We start from the raw sequence: 23,390 nt of genomic DNA on the forward strand, positions 1-23,390 counted from the left end.
AATGCATTGATTAAGCGATGGGTCAGTGGGGGCCACATAACACAAGTACAAGGTAAATTACTGTACATTTATAATTCAGTTCCCGCTAGATTCTACGGTTTACCAAAAATCCACAAACCCATTCTTGCCTTGAGACCAATAATATCATCTGTCAACACCCCCACTTCCAAACTGTCAGTTTTTGTTTCAGACATCCTGTCTAAATATCTTTTTTCCACCAGAAGTAGATATTTTATTGAAGATTCCTTTGCTTTTGCCCAATGTGTGAATGGTTTCCAGTTACCTGTTGATTATGTCCTGATCAGCCTGGACGTTGTATCTCTTTTCACCAACATTCCTGTAGAGTTGGCAGTCTCAGCTGTTGAGAACAAGTGGGATACTATCAAAAACCACACTAGTCTACCAAAAGAAGAATTCATATATGCCATTAAGTTCCTGTTTTCTTCTAACTATTTTCTTTTTAATGGTAGGTTCTTCAAACAGGTGCTCGGTTCCCCTATGGGTTCCAACTTCAGTCCGTCCATTGCTGAAGTAGTAATGGATTTCCTTCTGGACTGCATTCTTGTTAGCATTCCTTTTCACATTCCTTTCATCAAGAAATATGTTGATGATCTAATATGTGCTGTACCTAAAGACCAGGTTGCTTTCGTTCTAAACAGGTTTAACAGTGAACATGAAAGTATACAGTTTACGTTGGAGGAAGAAACAGCGAGTGGTGTCCCATTCCTGGATACAAGGGTGATTCGAACACGGGAAAATAGGCTGATTCTGGATTGGTATCGAAAGCCAACAAGTTCAGGGAGATACTTACACTATTTTTCCAATCATCCACATGGACAAAAGGTAAACATGATTTTAGGATTGAAGAATCGCATCGAAAAAGTTGCCCATCCAAGTCTAAGGCAGCAGAATCTGAGGTTATTGTTACAATTGATGCTAGAGAATGGATACCCAAAGAGGTTGTTGTCCAGATTGATATACAATACCACTCCTTCGAGACAGCCAACGAATGGAGAGAGGGGCGCATCCACCACTGTGGACACTGAGAACGTAGATAGAATTCTTTACTCTTCTATTCCCCTAATAAATGGTATGACTAATGCATTAATTAACCTCCTAAAGACCACACAAATTAAATTGATTCCGAAATCTTATTTTAAAATTGACAGACTATACAGTCGAGTGAAAGATAGGATGACTGTTGATAATATGAGTGGTGTGGTATATTGTATTCCATGTTCAATATGTAGTGAGGTGTATATTGGTCAGACATCTCAGCTTTTGAAGAGAAGGATTGCTCAACACAAGAGCGACATCAAGAATCCAAATAAGATTTGTGCCCTAGCAGACCATACCCGGGACAAAGATCACCCAATGGATTATGATTTCACCAAAATTCTTGAATGTGCAGTTAGTGGAAAGAAAAGATGTTTCTTAGAGATGTACCATATTAAACGCCACACTTGTTCTATGAATTACAGAAGGGATGTAAACAATATTAGCTCCATCTATACTTATTTGATTCATTATGACCAGTTTGGTGGCAGTGAGTTGAATGGATCAAATGGAATGAATATTTCCACAAGTTCTACAGTCGGGATAACGTAATAGTGAAATCTATGTTCCGGACTATTTCTGTGAGAGGGGATTGGATTCGGTTCATGGAGTCTTTCAATAATCGCATTTGTTCTGAGTTCGGTGAGAGTGAATTGCTGCGACCAAGTGTGATTTAATGCTATTCTATGTTTCATTTGTCATGTGCGTGTATTCTGTGGCAAGTCTGGTTGACAACATTTTTGACAACCTCTCATTTTGTTGATTATTCTGTTTACCTTATTATATATATATATATATATATATATATATATATATATATATATATATATATATATATATATATATATATATATATATATATATAAATTTTTTTTTTTTTTTAATCACTGTTTGCAACAGGTTTTACCCATACTTGTCGGACTGGTCGTCAAGACAAGAATGGCAGCTACGATTCCTGCAGGAATTTTCGTACGATCCTGGTTGTACTGAGGATTACCTGTTTCTGCGAGCTTGAGATGACTTCGCGGGGGAGACACAGTCTATCTGTATTTCCAATAAGGTGCTCCTCCACGAGTCCGTTGACAGAAATAATCAGCGGGAGTATGCTGATATATATATATATATATATATATATATATAAACAAAGGTTTAAGGGGTGTTGGAAAACTTCAATTGTTACTATCTTCTTTATTTCATCAGTCGACGTTTCGATCCTTGGTTGGGATCTTCTTCAGGACTTCTATAAAACAAACAACATACAAATATAACACAAACATTGCAGAAAAGACAACATGTTAAAACGCACCGAAATGCGAAGAGTTACCAGATCTTAAGTTGCACTGAATCTTATACAGATTTGGAGGAAAAAATTATTAATTATCTTGAACACAAAATAGTCTCTAATACAATAACGTCTTTTTTTTATATCACACACTTCCTTATTCTCTTGAAAACTTCTTTTTACAAAACTTTCTTCATCCATCTGACAACTGCGTAAAAAACGAAAGGGGTTAGGTCGGGATTCATAGAACATCATAGATCTTCAACTGACATTCGAGAACATAGAACTTGAGATCAACAACTCACTCTCACTAAGTTGGTTTGAATGTATCAGATATGAATAAATGTTGCTTATATTCTCTATATCCTTTCTGTAGTTCATGGAATTTTCATGTCGCTTAATGTGAATCATCTCCAGGAAACATCTTTTTCTCATATTCTCCTCGCACTCCAAGACTCTCACCGAATCATAGTCCATACGATGGTCAACTGATCTTACATGTTCTGCCAGTGCACATATCTTTCTAGGATTCTTAATGTCGCTAATATGTTGGGTTATTCTTCTTTTAAGTTGTTGGGATGTTTGTCCGATGTACACCTCATCACAATTTTGACAGGGTATTCTGTATACAACACAGCTTTTCTTATCAGTTTCTATCCTATCTTTCAAATTACTATAAAGTCTCTTTAATTTAAATTCTGTTCTAGGTATCACTTTGATATTATCAGTTTTTAATAAGTTTATTAAGGATTTTGTCATTACATTAATCAGTGGAATGGAAGTAAATATAATTCTCTGATCTAAATTGGTGGATGCGATTTCATCGTTATTCTGTGGCTGTCCAGAATTCGATGAATTGTGTATCAATTTCTTTAAAAGGTTCTTGGGGTAACCATTCTCAAGCATCAACTGATATAATAGTTTCATATTCTTCTCCGTCAGAGTGGGGTGTGATATTCTTTGTATGCGATTCTTCAATCCTGTAACCATATTGATTTTTTGTCTCTGAGGGTGGTTGGAAAAATAATGCAAGTATCTATCTGAGCTAGAGGGCTTTCTATACCAATCAAGAATCAGTGTATTGTCAGGTCTTCTAATGACTAGGGTATCTAGGAAGGGGACACTATTGTTATTTTAAAGAAGATAGTAACAATTGAAGTTTTCCAACACCCCTTAAACCTTTGTTTATTAATTACTTTAGGAAATTATCACATTCTGTATATATATATATATATATATATATATATATATATATATATATTGTTATGGATCGTATATTCAAGTTGAGATTATGTTGTTGTTGATTTGATTTAAATTGATTCGATCCAATAACTAAATTTGAAACTATATTTTTATAATTTTGCGCCGACTATATATCTCAGGAGGGTTCATTCAAATTCAATTTTGTTTAAAAATTTAATTAATATTTTCGAAATTCACTTACTATAAAAAAATTCTTATCTAATAACAAAATTTATATTAATCTAATCTTATATTTACGTATTTAAATCTTCATCGACCTCATCAGTATTCTATGTTATGGTATGGTATCGTCTTCTATGCTCCTAACCTCGAATCCAGATTATAACCTTAATTTGTATTAATTCAAGTTGCATTGTTTTGAATCCATTTTCCATTTAATATTGCTCCACTGCTTCAACTTGCTTGAATCCAGGGAAATTTCTTCTTGAAATTGATTAAATAATGTTCCACTTCTTCTCACAATGATTTTCAGGTACGTATTTAACAATTTTAATATCTTGCAAAATTTTCGTAAATAAATTCTTTCGTTTATCAATTATTTCAGGTATATTTCTTGAGTCAGGTGATGTGCTCTCAACAATGGTTTTTTACTGACTGACTAGCTGTCATTCGGCTGGGCTTTATATAGATTTTCAATTTTTTCTTGAAATCAAGATTGCCATGGATGTCAAAAAATTTTCCAAATATGATGCTTTCGCAATTTTCTCTTTTGAGGTAAGTTTTCCTTCTTCAATCTTGATCTAGTTAATTTCTTCATTTTTTTTTCCATCTTTTGGTACCACATATGTTGCATTCGGTCGATTCGAAGTTACAAAATTTTCAAATATTCTATATACAATTTGGAAATTTTTCTAATATTCACTTTCTTTGGCCTAATATTCAAAGATTTCAATCTATAACTCCTAAAATCTACTACATATTTTTAAATTATACTATAATCTAATGAAATATATACATTTCTTTATGTTTGAGACATTAATTACTTTGGAATCCCTGATTTATCATTCGATATCCTATCCCTATCCATTTTTTACAATTTTATTAGGAATTTCAGCTTATATTACATTTTTGAGATTGCATCTAGATGTAATTCACTAGATCACAAGCTATTTCATGAAAATTAACATAGGAAATATAAAATAAATGATTATTTTTTATCATTTCGAATGAAAATTGAATATTCAGTCTTTTGACTCTTTTAACATTATTTACATAATATATAAATGGTTCCTGATACTTGAGTTGAATATCTTTTGTTGATTTTATCAAATTGAACTTGAATTTTATTAATATTTTCATTTTGTTTCAGATCCTGAGATGTTTTGAATGAATATTGATATAGTACTTTAGATTTATTGGATTTATGCTACTTTTATAATGTGCAAGTGAATGGAATAAATGAATAAAGTTACTCTACTTTCTTTAAAATTATTGGATCATATCAAGTTAAAATTTATTATCTATTTGATGAATTTGCTGTAGTTTCCGAAAAATAGATTCTGGTAATGTATTCTCATTGATTTTATGAGTTGATAATACCATTCCATAACAATATATATCTAAAGAGAGTAGAACCACAGGAAAGGTGGATTAAGAATGTTAGTACTGTTATTGTACCAGATAGAATATTGAAATTTCTAGCACTGGGCCCCAAATTCGGCATTGATATTCCTTTAGGGGAGGTTTCCATGTCGAGGCTGTTGTCAGATGTAGAGAGCATTATTGATCTCAATGATAGACTGTCAGATGAGGGAAAGAACATCAAACGTTCCCAAGCTGTTAATATTATCACAAACTACATCAAACCTGGAAAAAGGACTAATAATGTTTTCCAGAGAGAATTTTACCACTGTAAGAGATACCTAAGTGAACATCAAGAATTGCTTGTGTTACGGGCTGATAAAGGCAATGTTACGGTTTTGATGGATAAGGATCAGTACATAGAGCTCTCCAACAAAATTTTACTTAATGAACAATATTACCAACTTCTTACTAACAGAGATCCAACCGTTACAATACAAGGTAAATGTAATGCATTGATTAAACGATGGGTCAGTGAGGGCCACATAACACAAATACAAGGTAAATCACTGTACATTTACAATTCAGTTCCAGCTAGATTTTACGGTTTACCAAAAATCCACAAACCCATTCTTGCCTTGAGACCAATAATATCATCTGTCAACACCCCCACGTCCAAACTGTCAGTTTTTGTTTCAGACATCCTGTCTAAATATCTTTCTTCTACCAGAAGTAGATATTTTATTGAAGATTCGTTTGCTTTTGCCCAGTATGTGAATGATTTCCAGTTACCTGTTGATTATGTCCTGATCAGCCAGGACGTTGTATCTCTTTTCACCAACATTCCTGTCGAGTTGGCAGTTTCAGCTGTTGAGAACAAGTGGGATACTATCAGAAACCACACAAGTCTACCAAAAGAAGAATTCATCCATGCCATCAAGTTCCTGTTTTCTTCAAATTATTTTCTTTTTAATGGTAGGTTCTTCAAGCAGGTGCTCGGTTCCCCTATGGGTTCCAACTTCAGTCCATCCATTGCTGAATTAGTAATGGATTTCCTTCTGGACGGCATTCTTGTTAGTATTCCTTTTCACATTCCTTTCATCAAGAAATATGTTGATGATCTAATATGTGCTGTACCTAAAGACCAGGTTGCTTTCGTTCTAGACAGGTTTAACAGTGAACATGAAAGTATACAGTTTACTTTGGAGGAAGAAACAGCGAATGGAGTCCCATTCCTGGATACAAGGGTGATTCGAACACTGGAAAATAGGCTGATTCTGGATTGGTACCGAAAACCAACAAGTTCAGGGAGATACATACACTATTTTTCTAATCATTCACATGGACAAAAGGTAAACATGATTTTAGGATTGAAGAATCGCATAGAAAAGGTTGCCCATCCAAGTCTAAGGCGGCAGAATCTGAGGTTGTTGGTACAGTTGATGCTAGAGAATGGATACCCAAAAAAGTTATTGTCCAGACTGATTTATAATACCACTCCTTCAACACGGCCAACAAATGGAGAGAGGAGCGCATCCACCACTGTGGACACTGAGAACACGGGTAGAATTCTTTACTTGTCTATTCCCCTAATTAATGGTATGACAAACGCATTAATTAACCTCCTAAAGACCACAGAAATTATGTTGATTCAGAAATCTTATTTTAAAATTGACAGATTATACAGTCGAGTGAAAGATAGGATGACTGTTGATAACATGAGTGGTGTGGTATATTGTATTCCTTGTTCAATATGCAGTGAGGTGTACATTGGTCAGACGTCTCAGCTTTTGAAGAGAAAGATTGCTCAACACAAGAGCGACATCAAGAATTCAAGTAAGATTTGTGCCCTAGCAGACCATACCCGGGACAAAGATCATCCGATGAATTATGATTCCACCAAAATCCTAGATATTGAAGTTAGTGGAAGAAAAAGATGTTTCTTAGAGATGTATCATATTAAACGCCAAACCTGTTCGATGAACTACAGAAGGGATGTAAATAATATCAGCTCCATCTATTCTTATTTGATTCATTATGACCAGTTCGGTGGGAGAGAATTGGATGGATCACATACAGAAAGAATTTCAACAAGTTCAGCAGTCGTAGGGATAACGTGAAAATGAATTCTGTGTTCTAGGCCATTTCTGTGAGAGGGGATTGGTTTCGGTTCATGGAATCTTTCAAAAAATCGCATTTGTTCTGAGTTCGGTGAGAGTGAATTACTGCGACCAGTGTGATTTAATGCTACTCTATGTTTCATCTGTCATGTGCGTGTATTCTGTGGCAAGTCTGGTTGACAACATTTTTGACAACCTCTCATTTTGTTTATTATTCTGTTTACCTTACTTATTATAATTGATTTCTACTCCTTTACTAACGAAGTATCAGATCTTTTTCGCTGAAGTTGTTGATGTTCTTGTAAGTTGCTTTCTTGAGAGCTATTGATTTGTGTTCAAATAAGATCTTTACAACTCTGTATTTCGGTATGTACTATTTTTACATGTTTTGTGATTGCCTTATTTTGACTGTTTTCTATTGCTATTGTAGAGTCCTGAAGAAGGTCCCCATCGGGATCGAAACGTCGACTAAATGAAATAAAGAAGAGTGACATTATAACACTTATCAATTTTCCCACACCCCTTATGTAACTTATAACTATTGTTGTATATTGGGAATTAAAATTGTTGATATATATATATATATATATATATATATGTATATATATATATATATATATATATATATATATATATATATATATATATATATCTAGTCAATAGAATTTTCTTTATTTGGAAGTGTCAGGTTTTTAATGAAGTTATTTATTTAATATAAAAAAATATATAGTAAAAAAAATATATATATATATATATATATGTAAGGAGACTGTTGTATGTTATCAAGTTACATTGTATGTCAAAGTGACAGAAATAATTAGAACTGAATTTTGTATTAGAGAGAATTTGAATGTTGAATTGAATTGATTGAATAATTAACTTTGAATGTTGTTTCTTTTATTTCAGATATGTGTTATAATTAATTAAATTGTGTTACTACCTGTTGTATTTTCCATAATAAAAAAATAAACTTTTATTTCAGAGAAACACTTCAATTGATTATTCAGTGACAGTTGTTTTTTTTGGGATATAACATTATAAAACAACATTCTTGTTGATATCACAAACATGGACAAGCTACGGTTTGATTTTAAGATATGTGCAGAAGATTCCAAAACTAATGTGCTTTGCATAACTTCTATTGGAACTACTGATGGCCGTAATTATGCAATTCCCGATATGTATCAAAGAGCTAGTTTACATACACAAGTAATAAAAACTTCAGCCTATAATAAGGTTAAAAATTTAATTTCCAAGAGAAACCAAATTAGAAGGGTATGGATTTATTTAAACAAGGATTTGGCTGCTACCTATCTGGATGAAGGTGGTAATCTTCAGTTTGAAGATGTCTTCTTAGAAGAAAAGCTTGAAGATCAGCTGAATGTCTCTGTGAATGCCTCTGACCAGCCACTGATTAAAGCGTTGGAAAAATTACTTGAAAAGAGTGGAGGTCAAACTTCACTTAGAAACATAGGCGGAATAGCAGATAAATTCACCATCGAAAAATTTGATGGGAGAACTTCGAGCGCAGATCAATGGATTACTGGATTCGAGAAAGAATGCGAGCGATTTCAGATATCTGTGGATGAAAACAAAATTGAGATCCTGAAATCATTTATGGATAAAGGTGCTATGGATTGGTATAGTTGTACACTAATGAAACTAACCATTGAATCAAAATGGGAAATATGGAGAGAGAGTTTCTGTAAAACATTCACAGGTAAAGGTTGGTCTTCTATATGATTTATGTTCTCATTCAAATACCAAAAAGGATCTTTATTAGAATACGCGATAAAAAAAGAAAAACTTCTGCTAGAAGCAAGAAATTCAATTGATAGTGGAACATTGATAGATCTGATTGCAACAGGTTTGCCAAATTTTGTTATCAACATGATTGATAGAGAAAATTTAAAAATAGTAGAAGATCTTTATAATGAAATAGGAAAATTAGAACATTTGGTATATAAGAAAAATTTTGAAAAGAAAAATGATAAGTATTACTCTAACAAAGAAAATACAGTCAAGTCACCTTGTGAAATTTGTAAAAATAAAGATAAAGGAATACTTTTCCATCCTACAGCAGAATGCTGGTTCAAAAAAAAAAGAACAGAATATATATATATATATTTTTTTTTTTTTTGCCTTCACACTTTCGTGGTGGTTATCCATACAACTCGGGTGTCAGAACACCAAGAGTTGTCCAGTACAGCTAATGTGGATAAAGAAAACTGCGGATTATATTGACAGTTCCCAGCAGTACCGCCTTCTGCATCCATATGAGGGTGTTAGGCGGAAGTTTCATTTCTTTGAGGTGTTCCGTAGTCTTCTTATGTACCAGACCGTTGCAACTGATAATGAGCGGAAGTATATCGACACGTTTTAATTTCCATATGTCCCTAATCTGTCTTGCTAATGGCTCATATTTTCTGATTTTTCCTTGATATGCCTTAGCCAAATTCTGATCCATCGGTATCGAGAAGTCGATGAGCACGACAGTTTTTTCCGTCTTGTAGCATACAATCATGTCGGGTCTATTATGCTCCACCCCTTGGTCTGTAAACACTGCGAAATCCCAATACACCTTTATGTGCTCGGTCTCCAGCAGTGTTTGGGGTGTATACGCGTGATAAGGTGTAAAATTCTGTAGGAGCCGCTCTCCAAGACACAACAACTGGTGGACCACCTTACCCATGTTATTATGCCTGGACATATATTTTGTATCCGCAATTGCCGAGCATCCTGAGGAGAGATGCTGCACTGTCTCCTCAACGCAGTCGCACAGCCTACACTTGGTGTTATTTAGTTGCTGTTTCAAGATGAATTTGCAATAATTCCTTGTTGGTACCACCTGGTCCTGGATCGCAAACAGAGTTCCTTCCGTTTGTGGATAAAGATACCCCTTCATTAAGTACATGTTCGTGCCCTCAAGGTCAACCTCATTCTGACGTAGGCTGGAATAGAAATTCCCATGTAGTGCTTTCGTTTGCCACCTTCTTCGAAGATTCTCCAGATAGTCCACTTCTTCCTCCATTTCTGTAGTTTCCTGGTGAGATGATGAGGCAGCACTCGCCTGATCAACTATCCATTTGTGGACAGGCAAGTGATTGTTCTTCTCGAAGAAATTGGAGACACTCTCGTTCTCCTTCCTGCATGCCTCCTCTATGCTGCCCAGACCTCGTCCACCTTCTCTGCGTGGCAAATAAACTCTTTCTATTGCCGAGTTTGGGTGTAATATTCAATACTTGGTGAGGGTAGCACGCATACGTTGGTCAATCCGCTGTAGGTCTGACCGCGACCAATTGATTACTCCAGCGGTGTATGTGAATGATGGAAGGGCCCAAATGTTTATGGCCTCTATTCTATTTTTGGATGACAATTGTGTTTTCAGTATTTTATGCACCCTCCTGAACAGTTCTTTCTCGACAATTTCCTTATTTTCTTGGTGCTTTATCTCATAGGTTTGCTCTATACCCAGGTACCTATATCCATCTTCCGTTCTTATTTCAGTTATCTCCCTTCCATCCACCAGTCTGATATTCTCCTCTCCCGTCATCCTTCCCCTGCTGACATTGACCGTTGCACACTTCCCCAGTCCCAGCGACATCCCGACGTCCTCACTAAACTTTCTGACCAGTTCCAGCAGTCCTTCCAGTTGTTTGCGCCCTCTAGCAAACAGTTTCAAGTCATCCATGTAGAATAAATGTGTGATGGTAACCTGCATACTCATGGTATATCCATATGCAGACCTGTTCAGCATGGCACTGAGGATGTTCATGGCCAAACAATACCAGAGTGGACTAAGACTGTCACCCTGGAATATTCCTCTTTTTATCTTTATTTCCTCTGTTTTGCTGCCTCTCATATAGATCTTCGTTCGCCAGGATGTCATAAGAAACTCAAGCAGCTTTATAACCTGATCATCAATTTTGTATATTTTAAGTATTTCCAGCAACCATGAGTGGGGAACAGAATCGTAGGCCTTTTCATAATCTATCCAAGCCATTGATATATTTTCTTTATCTATCACTAAGAGCTCTTTGCTTCCTCGTCCCTTTCGCTTACATCCGTTCTGTTCCCATGCCATTATGTTGTTCTTCTTCAGGTAATGATTGATTTTACAAGATATTGTGGAGGTTAGAATTTTGTATATAGATGGCAGGCATGTGATCGGTCTGTAATTATTGGGTTGCGATAGATCTCCTTTTTTGGGGACCATGTATGTCATTCCCTGAGTAAAGTACTCAGGGACGCTACTGGGGTTCCTGAGTGCACACTGAACGAGACGAGCCAGCGCCGCGTGTGTTGATGTGAGATGTTTCCACCAATAATTATGTATCCCGTCGATGCCAGGGGACGCCCAGTTCCTCAATCTTTTAACCGTAGCTTTTATGTCCTCCACGGTGACGACGACATTTTCCATCGCCGTCAAACTCTGCAGTCTTAATTTTTCGGATGTAATCCATGGAGCTGTATTATTGTGTTGAGCGTCTTGTGACCAAATACTCGACCAGTATTCTACCATCTTTTCTTGTGCGGGGGTGGTTGATTTTTCGTCTTTTTCGTCTTCTAGTTGTCTGAAAAATTTCCTCTGATTCTGTAGAAAAAGGTTATTCTGACGGTATCTTTGAGCTCTTTTGTTGTATCTCCTCAGTCTGCTGCCTAGTGCAGCTATCTTCTGCTTCAGAGTCTCCGAGTAGATTTTTATTTTTTGATTATATTGCGGGTCATTTCTCTTCAGGCCGATTTTATTAGCATAAGTTTGAACTTTCCTTACTACTTTTTGGCTGGGTTTGTCCTCGGTGGAATAATTGTGAAGAATCCCTATTTCTTTCCTGAGTGCCGTAACTTTTTTTTCAAGTCTTTCCTCCCAGGAGGGTTTTATATATATATATATATATATATATATATATATATATATATATATATATATATATATATATATATATATATATATATATATATATATACATATATATATATATATATATATATATATTTTTTTTTTTTTTTACCATTCATCGGGTTGGTACGTGAGACAACCGGGCTGATTCTTCAGCCAAGATTGTTCTCAGGAGCTGGTCAAGAACCTCCTGACTATCCGCGTAGTGCCCAAAATCACTTGCTTTTGGGCTTGACTAATCAAGTAAGTATCAAGTTGCAGCCTCGTTGTATTTTCCAGCATGTGGGCCTCCACCAAGCCGTTCACCGATATTATGAATGGCACTATAGATGTCTTTCTGAGGCCATAGATCTCCTTCAGTTCAAAGGCCAGGTCGTGATATACATATATATATATAGATATATATATATATATATATATATATATATATATGCAGGGTGAGTCTTTGACTTGTACATATATTTCAACCCAAGATTCCTGAGGACGAAAGAAACATTTTTTCCCTTACCATTTTTCCGATTCGGCCCGGTTGAAAAGATACAGACTGTTGAATGTCGTTAAAAAAAATGTGATTTTTCGGCTATATCTCGTAAATGGTTCTATCGAAGGGAATGATTTTTGGAATATAGCTTTTCCTTGATGTTATACATCTTCTCCGAACACAAGATTCCCTACACACCTTCCAGTTTCGTCATTATGAACTCAGGAAATAGGGATCTTGGCTTCAGGACTGCTAATAGGGTGAATAATACACTCAGTTTCAACTGTCAACGTTTCGATCCTATTTGGGATCTTCTTCAGGACTGTAAAAGTATTTATTAAGAATTATTGGACAAATGAACAATCTGGTTACAACAATACGAAAAAAAAATACACAAAATCATTTAAAAAACGGTCTTATAGGCTTATACTATACTTCTATATACAATCATCAATAATAGTGAAAGACAAGAAATGACTAGGATTCAGGTGGAATTAGGTTATTTTCTTTTCGATTTTTTATTATATAATTATTATGAAATGAATCATACTTTTTCCTCCACGGTACGAATAAATATAAACACTCACCAATTTAGTCATATGTATTACGATGCGGGTGGAGTTGTTGAATTCCATTAGACCTATGTTGAGGTTTTCTATTTCGTCAATAATCTTATTTTTAATAGTTGGTTTTTGCCACGAAACTTATGCGGTTGTTCTCTTTGCTTGGCTGATATGATACTGGTGTTTTGTATTCGAGTAGAAATATGTTATCATTGGATTTTCAAACATGTTCTGATGATATTCTTACTGACACGAATTCATTATATTTATTTGATTTCTCTTAATAAATTGTTGTAAATTATACTTAATTTTTGAGTATCTGTTCTAATATTCATTGTGTCATGTATGGAAAGGTGTATCATTTCACTGATACATCTTTTATGATAATTGCATTCTTTATCCAAAATTTTCACTTCATCAAAGTCCAAATTATGATTTTCTTGGAAGTGGTGCACAGCTAGAGCGGTTTTCTCATTTTTGTCTATATTCTTTCCCTGGCAATCGTACTTATGTTGACGTATACGATTTTTTAGGTACTGTTTAGTCATGCCCACATACGATAGGTTGCAATCTTTACAAGGAATTTGGTAAACCAAATTAGATGTCATTAATTTCGGAACAGAGTCTTTTAATTTTGTGTATATGTTCTCTAGTTTTGTGAGTGGATAGAAAGCAAGCTTGATGTTAGATGCTTGATTTTTTATCAAATTACCAACTTTTTCCGATAAACCTTCAATGTATGGAAATTTATAATAGATGATTCCATCTTTTTCCCTCCTTTCTGTATTAATTCTTGTGGTCTCAACAAATTTGTGTTTATAGGAATGCATAATTTTATTTATTAGCTTTCTGGGGTAATTGTTCTTTCTTAGAATATTTTTTATTTTCATTTCATTCACTGGCCAAAATTCTTTACTGCTGAGACTGTAACATCTAAAACATAGGTTCTTTATGGTATTGTTTTTGTGGATTTGTGGGTGGTGTGAAAAGTAATTGAGAACTCGGTTGGACGCAGTTGCTTTGGTATGCCAATTGGTCAAGATTGCTCCATCGTTTTTTCTGATAAGCTGGACATCTAAAAATGCTATTGAATTATCTACTTCCTTTTCTAAAGTGAATTGAATGCGTGGATGGAAAGCATTGAATGTCTCGAGAAATTCATCAATTTTGTCATTTGGAACAGCTATGAACGTGTCATCTACGTATAACTTCAACACTGGTATCACAAATGAAAGTTTTTTTTTTTTTTTTTTTTTTTAACGCATTTAGAAATAAGGTAATTCATCACTATGTTTGATAAAGTAGGACTCGCTGGGTTACCTATCGCAGAGCCCTCAATTTGTAAATATATTTGTCCATTAAACACAAAGTAACTCAATTCGAAAATAAAATCTATAATCCTACATAACATGGTTTTATCTAATTCTGTGTAGGCTGATATATGTGACCAGTTCTCTTTTATGATTTGCAAAACTAAATGCTTCGGTATATTGGTGAACAATGAAACGACGTCCAGTGACACCATCACATAGTTTGGGGGCAGTTGCACTGTCTTTAAGAATTCAACAAGCTCCAAAGAATTTTTCACATTATAGTCAAAAGTTGTAGTACAAGGAGATAAAATTTGGTGAATAAAATTGGATAAGTTGTATGTGGGGGAATTCAAACAACTGACAATTGGTCGCATGCTCAGATTAGGTTTGTGCGTTTTTCTCAGTCCGTACAATCTTGGTGGTAAGGAGTTGTGTGTTCTGAGTTTTTTCATTGTGGGTTCACTTATCATTTGTTGGTTAAAAAGGTCTTTAACTAAATCGTTACTTTTTGTTTGAAAATTTGAGGTTGGATTTCTGCGTAAAGTCCTATAAGTAGTTTCATCATTAACTAATTCACTCATAGCTGTCATGTAATCATCTTTGTACATAAAAACCGTACTGTTTCCCTTGTCTGATTTGGAAACCATGCATTCAGGATGATCCTGAAGAAATTTTTTTGTTGCAATAAGGTTTGTTAAGAATAAGTTGTTCTTTTTGTTGTTTCTCTTCATTGCATTACAATGATTTGTAGTGATGTTCGTAAAGGAGGATCTGAGGTCATTTTTTGCTTCCTCAGAAAAATCTGATTGACTATTCAAGATATATTCGAAGTCTTTGATTATGTTGATGTTCAATCTATATTTGGAACCTGAGTGACACGGGATGTTAAATTTTGGACCTACACCAAGAATTTGTATAACCGATTCAGGTAATTGTACGTTCGTATAATTAAAAACTAAATTTTTTTTAGTTTCCAACCTGAATGTAGCCTTTTCATCACACAAATATTGAATTTTCTTCAAATTGTTTTTCTTAATTGAATTAAACTGTCTGTCGTATGTCTCCTGTGTTTTACGAAAAAATGTCGTGGAGACATCTACGGGTATTCGATTCTCAATTTTAGCCTTGATTGATGATATTTCTTTTTCAAGTCTTTTCAATTTCCACAAAATAATTTTTATCTCTAGATTTAAAACTGACTTCTGAAATCTAATTTTGACTTTTGCAATATCGTTCGTATATGGACTTTCCTCTGCGTATAATGTGTCATAAGAAGAAAGCTAATAAATAAAATTATGCATTCCTATAAACACAAATTTGTTGAGACCACAAGAATTAATACAGAAAGGAGGGAAAAAGATGGAATCATCTATTATAAATTTCCATACATTGAAGGTTTATCGGAAAAAGTTGGTAATTTGATAAAAAATCAAGCATCTAACATCAAATTTGCTTTCTATCCACTCACAAAACTAGAGAACATATACACAAAATTAAAAGACTCTGTTCCGAAATTAATGACATCTAATATGGTTTACCAAATTCCTTGTAAAGATTGCAACCTACCGTATGTGGGCATGACTAAACAGTACCTAAAAAATCGTATACGTCAACATAAGTACGATTGCCAGGGAAAGAATATAGACAAAAATGAGAAAACCGCTCTAGCTGTGCACCACTTCCAAGAAAATCATAATTTGGACTTTGATGAAGTGAAAATTTTGGATAAAGAATGCAATTATCATAAAAGATGTATCAGTGAAATGATACACATTTCCATACATGACACAATGAATATTAGAACAGATACTCAAAAATTAAGTATAATTTACAACAATTTATTAAGAGAAATCAAATAAATATAATGAATTCGTGTCAGTAAGAATATCATCAGAACATGTTTGAAAATCCAATGATAACATATTTCTACTCGAATACAAAACACCAGTATCATATCAGCCAAGCAAAGAGAACAACCGCATAAGTTTCGTGGCAAAAACCAACTATAAAAAATAAGATTATTGACGAAATAGAAAACCTCAACATAGGTCTAATGGAATTCAACAACTCCACCCGCATCGTAATACATATGACTAAATTGGTGAGTGTTTATATTTATTCGTACCGTGGAGGAAAAAGTATGATTCATTTCATAATAATTATATAATAAAAAATCGAAAAGAAAATAACCTAATTCCACCTGAATCCTAGTCATTTCTTGTCTTTCACTATTATTGATGATTGTACAGGGTGGGCAAATAAGCGAGGTAAGCGGCTATATCTCAGGATCCACTCATCATAGAGATTTGCGGTAAAAAATTTTACCACTAAAGTGAACAAAAGAAAACACTGGAAATTGTTTTGAAGTTCATACCTCCACCGCTAGGGGGCGTAATAGCTATCGTCGAGTAGAAAAATGCATTTTACTCGAAAAATTTTCATATTGAGTTGGAAAAAAAATATCATCACTGTAAACCTTGGAAAATTCTCTATCTGTTTGAATTGTCACTTTTGATTTTGCGACATCAAATGAGGGTGGGGGAAAGATAGAAATCTGACTGATTGAAATGTCTGTAACTTCAGTTTGGCTCAACATTTTTGAGCAAATTAGATCTTATTTGAGAGACAAGATATTGTTGATTAAGGAAAAAATATACTCATGATGAATTTGATTCAGCTGCCTCCGATAGGGAGCGCTAAGTCAGAAGTTCATTGTTTTGTTCATTTTTCTCTGAAATTTCAAATGTAATGATAGGATTTTCTTAACATAAACAAAAATTTCATTGAATTTGCATAAAAAAACCTGAAGGTCGCAAAGAGATAATTTCAGACGTTCTAAGTCATGGCCGAAAGAAGATATTCTTCAACTGATGCACTGCGAAAAACCAAATTGAGTCTTCAATTTCTAACAGAAACAGAAATCCCATCAAATTTGTATGAAAAACCCAAAAGGTCGCAATGCGATAGCTTCAGGCGTTCTCTAGTTATGGACGAAAAAAGATATTCTTCAACTGATACACTGAAAAACTAAATTGTGTCTTCTTTCGGCCATAACTCCAGAACGCCTGAAGCTATCGCTTTGCGACCTTTTGGTTTTTTCATACAAATTTGATGGGATTTCTGTTTCTGTTAGAACTTGAAGACTCAATTTGATTTTTCGCAGTGCATCAGTTGAAGAATATCTTCTTTCGGCCATAACTTCAGAACGTCTGAAATTATCGCTTTGCGACCTTCAGGTTTTTTCATGCAAATTCAATGAAATTTTTGTTTCTGTTAGGAAAATCCTATCATTACATTTGAAATTTCAGAGAAAAATGAACAAAACAATGAACTTCTGACTTAGCGCTCCCTATCGGAAGCAGCTGAATCAAATTCATCATGAGTATATTTTTTCCTTAATCAACAAGATGTTGTCTCTCAAATAAGATCTAATTTGCTCAAAAATGTTGAGCCAAATTGAAGTGACAGGCATTTCAATCAGTCAGATTTCCCCCTTTCCCCTACCCTTATTTGATGTCGTAAAATCGAAAGTGACAATTCAAAAAAATAGAGAATTTTCCAAGGATTACAGTGATGATATTTTTTCTTCAACTTCATGTGAAACATTTTCGAGAAAAATCATATTTCTACTCGACGATAGCTATTACGCCCCCTAGCGGTGGAGGTATGAACTTCAAAACAATTTCCAGTGTTTTCTTTTGTTTACTTTAGTGGTAAAATTTTTTACCGCAAATCTCTACGATGAGTGGATCTTGAGATATAGCCGCTTACCTCGCTTATTTGCCCACCCTGTATATAGAAGTATAGTATAAGCCTATAAGACCGTTTTTTAAATGATTTTGTGTATTTTTTTTTTTCGTATTGTTGTAACCAGATTGTTCATTTGTCCAATAATTCTTAATAAATACTTTTACAGTCCTGAAGAAGATCCCAAATAGGATCGAAACGTTGACAGTTGAAACTGAGTGTATTATTCACCCTATTAGCAGTCCTGAAGCCAAGATCCCTATTTCCTGAGTTGAATGCAAGGACGAGATTTGTTGGATATGGTCATTATGAACATTACATCCCATAAAAATACCAGAAATTCGAAGAACCCAACTCTTTGAAGTAATTTAACATTCATTGAAGAATATTTGGCTAATTTGAAAAATGAAAGTATTCTTTATATTTTCTTGTACAAAGCGCCGTAAGTAAGTTGATCTTGAAAAAGAAAAATTATCTGTGAAATTCAAAAAATTGGGTACTTTGGTTAAATGCAACTCTGTTCTGCTGTGGAAAAAAACCACAGAAATGAATATTTACTATGATGTCATGTCTCAGATTTTAGAATTGAAGTACTAGCCAACTTAGTTTGAAAATGAAGTTATTTGAATGAGCTCACCACAACTCCTCGATTTGATTACAAATTACTGAGCTTTGGCACAGCTCTGATAATAAGAAGGTACTTCATTAAAATCAACATTCTTTCTGAAAAGTCCAGATTATTCATAAAGCCCATGTTCAAAAAAAATTTCCCAAAATAGTCCTATTTTAAGACAACAATCAATATCCCACTAAAGACTGCTGCTATCGAACAATACTGTATTCTTCTTCGGGTCATTCAAACTCACAGCGAAACATACCACTAGACAAATTTTCATGTGATTGAGATTGAATACTTTATTCTTTTGCTATTCCATAAATTCATCCTAAGAGCATATGATTGACATACTTCCAAAAGGGCCATAATTGTTTTAATGTGAAAACAAATTAGGTGAGTTGAAAGAAACAGGATATTCGATTGTGGATATTCATATTGAATACTTCTCATTTATTTTCAATGCCAAAATCAAGATGAATTAAGTAGTAAAGTTGGCTATAATGTAGGTACACATTAAGAACAAATTTGATTACAAGTGGAGTTTAACATTTTCCATTGATTAGAGCCATAACATTTTAGATATTGCCATATTTTCATACTGATGGATTCAAAAATATTGATGCATTTCAATATTTTTATGAGATAGTTGGAACAAATCAAATGCTTCATTTCATAAAGGAATTGCTTTCTATCAGAATGCACAGTGATTTATTTTGTATCCACACATTTATATTGGAAGTTGTTTTCAAATTTCCTGAAAATATGTTCGGAACTTCAATATTCTGTTGGGTTTCTTCAAATCTTCGATGATTTTCATTTCATGCTAACATAATAACAAATATCATATAACAATAACAGTGTAAACTGTAAATGGAAATTTTAGGTTAGAACATAGATTATTCGAACCGAACTGCTGTGTTTATATTTGGCAACACTCGAAATTTGAAATTTAAACTTAAAACCACATATTACTAGTCTGTTTTAGAACTTTCACAGATGAATATTATTTATTTGAGATTGTAAGGTTAAATGGTTATTCTTGTACGAAATGAAATAAACAACGATATAATATGAATGAAATATCATGAATGAATGGATATGAATATCAGAGCTAATATGGGTGGTAGCGAGCTCAATTCATTATAATTATCGAAAATGAAATAGAAAATCAAGAGAAGAATATTTAATCTTTAGCGTCATCGAAATTGGAATAACTTATTTATTTCATTATAAACACTACTTTGTTCAACAAATGGAATGTTAAACGTGAGTTTATGATGGTTTTTTTCTAATTTAGTAGCTTTTTTTTAAGGTTCAAAAGGTATATCTTATGCTTGAGAAAACTTCAGTTCGCTTTTCAGGGGTAAATTAGCTCATTTTGAAAATTTAAAATGGCTATATCTTTTCAACAGGGCCGAATCGGAAAAAATGGTAAATGAAAAAAGTGTTTCTTTTGACCTCAAGAATCTTCGGTTGAAATATATGTAAGCACAAGTCAAAGACTCACCCTGTATATATGAATAATTTTAGTTTGACAAATTATGAAATGTTACATTCCCATTGAGAATAACCATTTTGCTGCCTAGGAAGGAGAAGTAACGTGTAAAATTGAGGCAACAATGCTGATTGATATGTGTCTGCAAAATTAATATTTACTGTCAATCAGAGAAAATAGTTATTCGTTTTACTAGGCAGCAAAGCAGATAGTCAATCTACTACTTTGCTGTCTAGTAAAACGAATAACTATTTTCTTTCGCGGCTGATAGTATACATAGTCTCGCTACGCTCGGCAGGAATTTAGCCAAGGCAGTCAATCTCGGAGTCAATCTACTTAATCTCATTAATCAACTTTGCTACCGAGCTGAACATATAATTTTTTTTTCGATTGTTCATTATTATATTATGTATTTGCAAATTATTACAATTCCTACTTTCTTTTTCCTTTTCCTATAGTGATAAATCAAAACGAAATTTGAAAGAAATCGCTAATGTTGGAATGGTTGGTTGCTATGGAAATGTATATGTCCATGATAATTACTAAGAGGCATGGAAAACCTGGTGTGTCTACTTATACCTTTAAAACTTTCAGATTATTCAGATTTATACCTAATTGATTTTGAGAGATCGCGTCTGTTTCATATGGCGCATACAGCGTTTATATTTGACATTACTGGCTATTCTCGACTCTCGTGACTTTTGAGTATAGAATAATAATATTTCATATTATATGCTGGTGACAATCTTCTATACTCTGAATAGGCAAATCGCCGTCTGTCATTATTTTCCATTCCTTTCATTAAAAAATTGATATGAAATGAATTGTAATTTATTGTGAAATTCAAATCATTAGGTTATTCATTTTTTAAGAGCGCCAGACAGATAGTGAAAATTCGAATAATTCTCGCCACCTTGCAGAAATCTAGCAAGCAGAACACCAAAGCAACAGGTGGAATATCTCGAAGATTCTGAAACAAAATCGAATCAGTGCACTATACATTGATTCTATGCATCTTGATGATTACCTATAGTTTGACAACTTATGAAATATCTGACAGTTTTTTAAAAAAATATCCGATATATTTATATAATGGACAGTGATAGCGACTTAGAAGTACGTACTCCTCCAGAAATAAGGAATGTGGCAAAAAATATTGTATGTCAGAAAATATCGAATATTTCATTCGCATTGAGAATAATCACTTTGCTGCCTAGGCAGGAAAAGTAATATGTACCGGGGGTTTCACCATAATTTAACCCCCCCTTTAACTTTGTTACTAAAGGAGGTACAAAAAAATGTTTTTCACAAAAGTTTCACTAAATCGACTGGTGTTTTCCAAAATGATTTCACAAAATGAAATATATTCAGAGTGTTCAATATATTGATTGCAAACTTCATTTTTTCAAATGAAACACCCTGTATATTTTTTTATATTTGACAAGCTCTTTATTTCCTGATTACGAATATATAACATATGTTTGGTCTATCTCTCTTATTCTGCGTACCACAGAGTTTCACCTGGCAAGCTTAGTAATCAGTTTTCAAGTGGTAGGCTGCGATAACCGAAAATTCCCTTTTTTGAGTTATCTCGTTGGCAACGATATGACATTCGTTTTTCACTATAAATTGTAATTGGATGATTTGGATGCAACTCCATATATTCTCTCCTTGTAGCTTTCTTATTTTTATTGTTCTTCACAAAAGGTGAAATATTTCATATTTTTCTGCTTCTGTGTAGTGTATATTCGATAAATAGTTTCATATATCGTTGCCAACGAGATAACTCAAAAAAGGGCATTTTGAGTTTTCACAGCCTACCACTTGAAAACTGGTTACTTAGCTTGCCAGGTGGTTCTTAAAATTTGAAACTCTGTGGTACTCAGAATAAAAGTGATAGACCAAAAATATGTTATATATTCATAATCTGGGGAAAAAGAGCTAGTCAAATATAGAAAAATATACAGGATGTTCCATTTGAGAAAGGAAGTTGTAATCAATATTTTGCCCACTCTGTATATATTTTGTTCTGAGAAATCATTTTAGAAAACACTAGTCGATTTCGTGAAACTTTTGTAAAAAACATTTTTTTGTACCCCTTTTAGAAACAAAGTTAAAGGAGGAGTCAAATTATGGTGAAAAACCCGGTACTTTTCTGATTGCTTTGTGTCTGCAAAATCAATTTTTTTGTCAATCGTAGAAAAACTGTATTTTTTGCTTGTACTAATGGGTTCTTCATATCGTTTGCACCCAGAGCACTGAATTTTATCATACTCACCAATGTTGAAAATTCAATTATTGGTGTCATATAATCTTCGATGTAGATGTGAGTGTCAGCTTCATCATTCATAGAGAGAATTCCTTTCACAGCTACTAAAAAACATAGGACGAGAGCAATTACTGTCTTCATTGAATTCAACAAATTCCAAGGAATTTTTCTCTTGCTGCTGTTACAGTAATAGTAGATTTCTAATCCAGAGAATAACCATAAGAATAAAGATGGTATCCATATTGAAATCGTTTCTTCGAAGCAATCTGTAAAATTTGGCTGATTTGTATTCCACGTAATGGATTCATTCTGAAAAAAAAATTGAGAAATCTCAAGTTATTTCGAAATTGATAGAATATAGCTATGGAAATTTCAAATATCCAAAGTTATCACGAAATCGAGACGTAGTATACTATATAGTAAACGCATTGTGTATCAAGAACTTCGTGGAACTAGTTTTTTGTTTCACAAACCCATCATTATTTTCCGTAATTTAAATAAATTAATTTTCACCTTATTACTGAAAAAAAAAAATAAAAAGTGGGATTTTAACCCTGTGGTTTTTTATTGATTTAGATCGGGGGTCACCAACTGGCGGATCGCGGTCCAGATTGCATTTTTCCGTTTCCTATAGGGCTAGCGCCACTAGGTGCTTTAATTCATTAGGAAATGGATGCGCGCGAGACCATTCCATTTCCTATGTGGTTTACGCATCTCACACATTTATTAACCAAGCTTTTTGGGTGCATGAAAAAACATTGTGC

The 23,390-nt window shown here is 33.8% G+C and overlaps 1 protein-coding gene across 6 annotated transcripts in view; it reads right to left on the minus strand.

Moving 5' to 3' along the window:
* The window catches only part of LOC123679983 (multidrug resistance-associated protein 1-like), a 398,343-nt gene that overhangs the window by 352,621 nt on the left and 22,332 nt on the right, over positions 1-23,390 (minus strand). For all 6 annotated transcript variants that reach the window (XM_045617593.1, XM_045617595.1, XM_045617597.1 and 3 more), the window contains one exon: positions 22,636-22,935. In XM_045617593.1, coding sequence (XP_045473549.1) covers positions 22,636-22,935 — 300 coding nt within the window. The remainder of the gene's footprint in view (positions 1-22,635; positions 22,936-23,390) is intronic.

The sequence above is a fragment of the Harmonia axyridis genome, chromosome 5, assembly GCF_914767665.1.
Source record: "Harmonia axyridis chromosome 5, icHarAxyr1.1, whole genome shotgun sequence".
Lineage (NCBI taxonomy): Eukaryota > Metazoa > Arthropoda > Insecta > Coleoptera > Coccinellidae > Harmonia > Harmonia axyridis.